We start from the raw sequence: 6909 nt of genomic DNA on the forward strand, positions 1-6909 counted from the left end.
TCATCTTTAAAATTAAAAAAAAAAACCAAAAAATAAAAAATAAAATCGATAGCATTCACAAAAATCGAAGAAAAAAATTTAAACAAACAATCAAATCACGGAACAAAATGCTTACCAATTAACCTTAGTCGAGCGAGGGATGGAGAGATTATTGAGTGCCCTAATAAAGCCTTGGATTTGGGTTTTTGAATTTAAGCTCAGTTAGTTAAGTAACTCCGAGACGACTCGATTATTTGATCAAATATAAATTAATTTTTAATATATTTAAGAACTTAATCGATTAAAAATTAATCAAAATATACTTAAAAATGGATTTTTGATTGATAAAGATGCATATGTTATAAGTAAATTGTTCTCATTGCACATATTATAAATTTGGTTATTCCAAATTAATTTTAGACACTAATTAAGGTCCTAAAAATATGTATATAAATATCAAACAAGTAACATTTTAGTAAAACACGATGCTTTTATTTTGACATTATTATGATTATTATTATGCTATTATAGATATATTCATTTTTTTTTTTTTTTTGAAACCTGATGTATTCATTTTATGAAAGTTATTATAAATACATTTTTGTTACCTAAGAAAAAGTTACTGATATAGTGATATTGTTTCATATGCGCACACAATTGTAAATGTAAAACAAAAATCACAAATTTTTTTGTTTTTAGAATTTTGGTTGTAGTAATTAGCTCGATTCTCGATAATATGGAACTCCATTTTAATTTTTTTTTTTTTTTTGAACATTCCATTTTAATTTTTTAGGGCAATTCAGTCACCCTTCTTCCGTAATACAAAAACAATTATTATTATTATGATAGTGCTTTTGTGGTTGATGCAAAGGCGAAATCTTTTTCTCCACAAGAAAATGGATCTTCAGCTGCATTGAAGCGGAGGAGCAGCTATTTTCTTTGGAGCATTGTTTTCTAATTGACGTGGGCTGGCACTGTGAGTTCTAATTATCTTCGCATACTATATGTTCGATAAAATGTTTCTTCCTTTCTTTTGTTTGTTGCGCTAAGAGCAAGACGACTTTTTTTTTTTTTTTTTTAGCGCTGATCACGATCTTATGATTTGCTGTAACGAATTCTACGTTCTTTTATGTCATGTGTAAATTTCTAATAGTGCAAGTAACGATTAAGCATTAAGCAGCATATCTTGCAGCGGAAAGAGTTCATATTTTTTTTCCTGAAAATGTAAAATTTGAGCTTATTCGAGGAAGATTTTGTTACAACTTTTTCAATATTGAAACCTTTTGATTTTTGCAGAAATTTTGAAAAACATAAGTCAAGAAAAGGATACCTTGTTTGTTTACTTCTCTTTATTTATTTATTTTACTAATAATGAAACATGATTTTAAGCTCCATTTGGTGCAGGAGATTCTGGGTTTGTACCTCTATTTCTTCAGCCCATTGGCATACTCAAGCGGCAAATTTATATTGAGGCTTTTCAGCAAATAATTAACTACATGGAACAGAGTTTCCCGTACTTTCTCTGGTAAATATTTGGTTTCACAATGCCCAAACCTCCATTAAACTCTCGCCACACAAGGGAATTGGCACAGAAGCTCATTCATGGATATTTTATATTACCGCTGCACACTCAATGGCGATCAATGACCTCCAGCAAAAGAGTCCAAGACCGCAGCAAGAACAAGCGGATCCATGTCCTTGAAATTGCAATAGAGAAACACAAGATAATCTCCAAAGTCCTAAATTTATTCGAAATCCTTAAGGCAGAGCCGGAACAGATCATACCCTTAAGAAATCTTGACCGTCATCGCCAGCAAATTAATCTTCCTAAACCCCACAAATTCTCGGACTTTCTCCGTAAATTACCTAAGCTTTTTGAACTGTACAAGGACCAAAGAGGGACTGTATGGTGTGGGATGACCGAAAAAGCAGAGGAATTGATGAAAGAGGAAGAGAAAATTTTGGAAAAGCATAGTGTGAAAGCTGCAGAGTTTGTGACTAGGATGTTAATGATGGCTGTAGACAAGCAGCTACCGCTTGATAAGATTGCTCATTTTAGACGGGATTTAGGTTTGCCTCGTGATTTTAGGAAACACTGGGTGCATAAATATCCTGAAAACTTTAAGGTTGTTCAGCCGTTTAAACCTTACGATGAAACAGAGTATTTGGAACTTGTTTCTTGGAAGTCCAGTTGGGCAATCACAGAATTGGAAAAGACGGCGTTAGGATTAGAGAAAGTCTTGGACCGTGGGGATCATGTCCCAGGGTTGCTTTCACTAGCATTCACATTGAAATTCCCGGCAAGTTATAAAAAGGTGTACAGATATGGTGGGAAAATTGAGCACTTTCAAAAGAGGGAGTACCTGTCTCCTTACGCTGATGCTAGGGATTTAAAAGCTGGTTCCTTGGAGTTTGATAAGAGGGCAGTTGCAGTGATGCATGAGTTACTTAGTTTCACGATTGAGAAAAGGTTGGTGACTGATTATTTAACACATTTTAGATGGGAGTTTGTGATGCCGCAGAAGCTAATGAGGCTTTTGCTGAAGCACTTTGGAATTTTCTATGTTTCTGAGAGGGGTAAGAGGTTTAGTGTGTTCTTGAAGGAGGCTTATGAAGGTTCTGAGCTAATTGATAAGCACCCATTGGTCCTTTGGAAGGAGGAAGTCCTGAGTCATGTAGGTCACAGGGGGAAGAAGAAAAAGATAGCGTGTTTTGAAGATAATTCAGAAATGGAGGATCTCAGAAGTGATTATGAAGGTGACGGTGTTGGGACAGAACTCGAGGATTGGGAAACTGTGCAGTGTTTGGAGATGTCTTCAGGTGCAGAAGGTTCTGAGATGGAAATCGGAGAAATTTGATTGGACGGTCCATGTCAAACCTATACAGAATGACATGATACGTTGCTTGAATCAGATTCAAACAATCTCATGTACTAATATTAGTGAATGAAATGGTACATGCAATGTTTGAAGTACATTCTGGATATTTCATTCCCATATTTGCCCAGTACATGCAGATATCATTGATAGCTATCAGTTCCGAGAAAAGAGATAAATAAGTAGGCGTGGATTGTGGTTGTATAAGTTGGATTTCTGAAGGAGGGGGCAATTCATCAGTTCTATAACATGCATCCGTTTGGGGATTATTTAAAATCTGAGGCAGTTGACTCCCAAAATATTGGCATGGAATTGTTTTATTTGGAGCATGTTAACTTATTTTATTGGGTGCATTTAATTATTTTGGATTCCTTGAGGTTTTTTTAGGGGAAAAGAAATTGTAAACAAATAGTATATGGCCTGGTAAGATATTGCTGGTGCAATTCCAACTCCGGATTGATTTGATTTGATTTGTTTGTTTGTCCAAGAAAACTTGTGGTATTTGGCCTGGTAAGATATTGCTGGTGCAATTCCAACTCCGTTCTCTCCGAACTCAACGTGGCCATGCCATTTGGATTACATTGATTGCTTTTGTGCATGCTGAGTTTACAGCCACATTATCTTTGATTTGGGTTATCTTGGACCTATGTATTTCATATAGGATGCTGTACTTGGATTAATTCCATTTTCGACTCAAGGCGCGTACAAATTATATATCATAATTGTTTGATAATTTCAGTATCTCAATCAAAAAAAGATTTGTAACTCCTACAGGCATGACTACCGAAGTTGAAAGTTGCAGGATATATATTATATGGAGCGTTCACAGTCACAGGTGATAAGAGTCCATGAAGAAGACAATCGATGCTGACACATGAACAAATATTCAAACAGCATGTGTATGTATGATATGTTGAGATGTAATAATACTCAATGTCCATATAATGTTTGAACTTCGAATTTTTGATATTGACGCTGGTGGCTGAAAATTCTTGTAAGAAATAATTGAAAACACTGCTGATCTAATAGTTGACAGCTTCATTCTGAATGTTTCGAATCGCTGTTCCATAATGAGGGAATTTATTGCCTCTTTTATTTTTTATAATATAATTATTATAATATAATAAAAATACAAGCTTGTTTCTTTATGCAGGTTTAAAGAGCTCCACAGGCTGTATAATCTCCAAAAGATGCTCATGCACGATTGAAAAACGAGCAATCGTGGAGAAGAAACGAATCGATTATATCACAAAGTTTCACGACTTTCTTTTAAGGAGACGATCCAACAGAACTTAGTGGTAGCTGCTAGAGCAAGAGCTCAAGATTAGCACCAATTAAATTTGACCACCAACTCCATCCAGATAATGAGCAGAACGACATGGAAAAGATCGAGGTAGAAGATGATCTTGAAGTTGAATTAACACTGAGTATTGGCCATTGCACGAGGGGAAAGAAATCGAAAAGGCATGGGCAACAACGCAACCCAGAATTTCTTGATTTCGGTGGGTCAAATCCGATTGAAGAAGCTGTTTTTTTCAAGAATTAATACAGGTAAAGATGAATCATATGGGTAGACAAGTGCTGCCTTAAATCAAGATAATGGGCAGTCACATTGGTTGCTTCAAGATTTGAGTTTGAATCGACATTATTATTTTTAGATTGTCCAGAAAATGCAACCATTTCCAAGCCTAGGCTTGGATAATCACAGACATTCTGTCTCGATGCAGAGTAAAGGGATTTAAAGTAGCGTGAGTTAAATATTTTCTCCTCCAAGAAATTAAATCAATGAAGTAAATGATCATCAATTGTAAAGTGGTCCATTGCTAGTTGATGACCATTTCATTTGATGGAAATGTAACAGGAATAATCTTGCATTAATTGGAGTTAATGAGATACCAGTTAAAGAGCAAGAAATGATGATTAAAGATTCTAATGGCTCACTTAAAATTGCAGGAAGATGAACCAAAAGTCCTATGGCAAGTGGAGAATGCAGAAAGCAGAAGAAGCTCGAACTTCACTGAGAAGGTCACCCTTTTTGTACTAATTTTTTTTGTCGAAAGTATTATCTCCAACACCTTTTTTCCGAGGGATTTCATGGGTCCACCCCGACATCAGTAATCTCGTTTTGTCTTCATTTGCTAGAGAATAAAAATTAATAATTGTTATATATATATATATATGTATATATTCTTTTCTTTGAGCAGTTAATAAGGCGACTACTCAGGGAGAAAGAGGAATTGTCTCCAAGAACTCGTTCCCAATTGTAGCTGGGTACTGTGTTTGAGAAATAAAACTGTACTTCTTTAATTTCTTCTTGCATGTGTGAGGTGTGATTCATTTTCAGAGGGACAAGGCATCGGTATTGGATGATGCCATTAAGTACAGAAAGAACTTACAATATCAGCTTTTTGTGTCGAACTTCAATCCCGATTTAATTGGTAAATGTTTCATTTCAAGATTTCGATGTCGAAAACACAAGGTATACCATGTCACACGTAGCATGCATGATGCAGTTCATCAGCATCCCGGTGCAGCTCCCGAGCCTCCCTCTGAGGCCGGGGGTTGGTTGTGGTACAGGAGATGGGATCGGAATCAGTAATCTTGCAAGCCCGCCACCAATTCTTGGTGCAATACCATAACTTTTTTTCTATACAAACACCGCAAGCATGGGAATTAGCGGCATTTCCAATACTTGGTGGAATATAAAAAGATGTTGCGATCCCAAAACGTGAAAACTTCTTGGAATCTATTTTCCCCCTCATGACCTTGAGTTCTTCAAATTTGGTGCCGTTTTTGGGAACCAGCTTTCCCTAGCTGAGTCGAATCAAATGCCGGTTACTAGCGACGAAAGCTCATCCTTCTTCTCCTACTAGTGGTCACTTGAATGAAGTATCGCATATATAGTCACACTCGATGATCGTAGAGATCAACCGAGAGACGAATTTTTAGGTGCATCATCACCTATATAATACAACGTCAGAGTATTCACACTCTTTTGTTTTGCATGTTCGCACAACGAAGAAATTAATTATAGTTAAGTGCGTCTTTCTTTTTGTCTGTTTTGACAAAACAGATAAAACTTGTGTTCTCAGCTCTCTATCTCTTATTGTATTTGTCTCCATTACCAGATTGGAATATATATGGTAAACTGCATGCATGAAATTCCAATATATTGGTAGCACTTAAAAATCAAAATGACCTTAAAATGGGCACAAACCTATAATGATAAGCTAAAAATTTCGTGTAGAAATCCATTATCATTCTTGCTCGTCAACAATCTTAAATAAATAGCAGAAGACACGTTTGATGCACGGGAGAATACACTTTTATTATGGATTAGGAAAAAAGGACGTGCGTAGCAAGTGATATCAAGTAATTTTTAGTCAATTCAATCAAATATCATATTAATAATTAAATATTTGCATTTCACAATTAATATTCAATTAAATTTACTTATATTTGGTCAAATATCTATCTCCTATATAAATATGTGAATAAATTTTCACCACTTCAATTGTTAATCTACTCTTTCACCTCTATCAAATTTTCCTGTACAACACAATAATACTAACTAATATTATTTTACTAATTATTATTATTATTATTATTTTATTAAATGTGTGAATAAATTTTCACCACTTCAATTGTAAATTTACTCTTTCACCCCTATCAAATTTTCATGTACAACACAATAATAACTATTATTATTATTATTATTATTATTATTATTATTATTATTATTATTATTATTATTATTATTATTATTATTATTATTATTATTATTATTATTAATTACATCTATCTCCTATATAAATGTGTGAATAAATTTTCACCATTTGAATTGTGAATTTACTTTTTCACCTCTATCAAATTTTCCTGTTATTATTATTATTATTATTATTATTATTATTATTATCAATTACATCTATCTCCTATATAAATGTGTGAATAAATTTTCACCACTTTAATTGTGAATTTACTCTTTCATCCCTATCAAATTTTTCTGCACAACAGGATAATAATAACTAATATTATTTTACTAATTATTATTATT

The 6909-nt window shown here is 34.0% G+C and overlaps 1 protein-coding gene across 4 annotated transcripts; it reads left to right on the forward strand.

Annotated features, from left to right (window-relative positions):
• Window positions 1–623: 623 nt before the first annotated feature.
• Window positions 624–5773, forward strand: LOC140863542 (protein WHAT'S THIS FACTOR 1 homolog, chloroplastic). Of its 4 annotated transcripts, XR_012143950.1 has the most exons (5): window positions 624–955; window positions 1384–3754; window positions 4009–4406; window positions 4809–4880; window positions 5060–5773. XR_012143950.1 is itself a non-coding variant. In XM_073267039.1 (2 exons), the coding sequence occupies exon 2, from the start codon at window positions 1524–1526 to the stop codon at window positions 2835–2837; it is 1314 nt and encodes a 437-aa protein (XP_073123140.1). In that variant the 5' UTR covers window positions 624–955; window positions 1384–1523; the 3' UTR covers window positions 2838–3953. The 4 variants fall into 4 exon arrangements, 1 of the variants encoding a protein (XP_073123140.1); XR_012143949.1 differs by lacking the exon at window positions 5060–5773 and having other exon boundaries at window positions 4809–5010; XR_012143951.1 differs by lacking the exons at window positions 4809–4880; window positions 5060–5773 and adding an exon at window positions 4514–4595.
• The last annotated feature ends 1136 nt before the right edge of the window (window positions 5774–6909 follow it).

Source organism: Henckelia pumila, chromosome 4 (genome assembly GCF_033568475.1).
Source record: "Henckelia pumila isolate YLH828 chromosome 4, ASM3356847v2, whole genome shotgun sequence".
Classification (NCBI taxonomy): domain Eukaryota; kingdom Viridiplantae; phylum Streptophyta; class Magnoliopsida; order Lamiales; family Gesneriaceae; genus Henckelia; species Henckelia pumila.

Excerpts from the sequence above, each read along its gene's own strand:
- LOC140863542 (XM_073267039.1), top strand. The coding sequence starts at position 1,524 with ATGCCCAAACCTCCATTAAACTCTCGCCACACAAGGGAATTGGCACAG.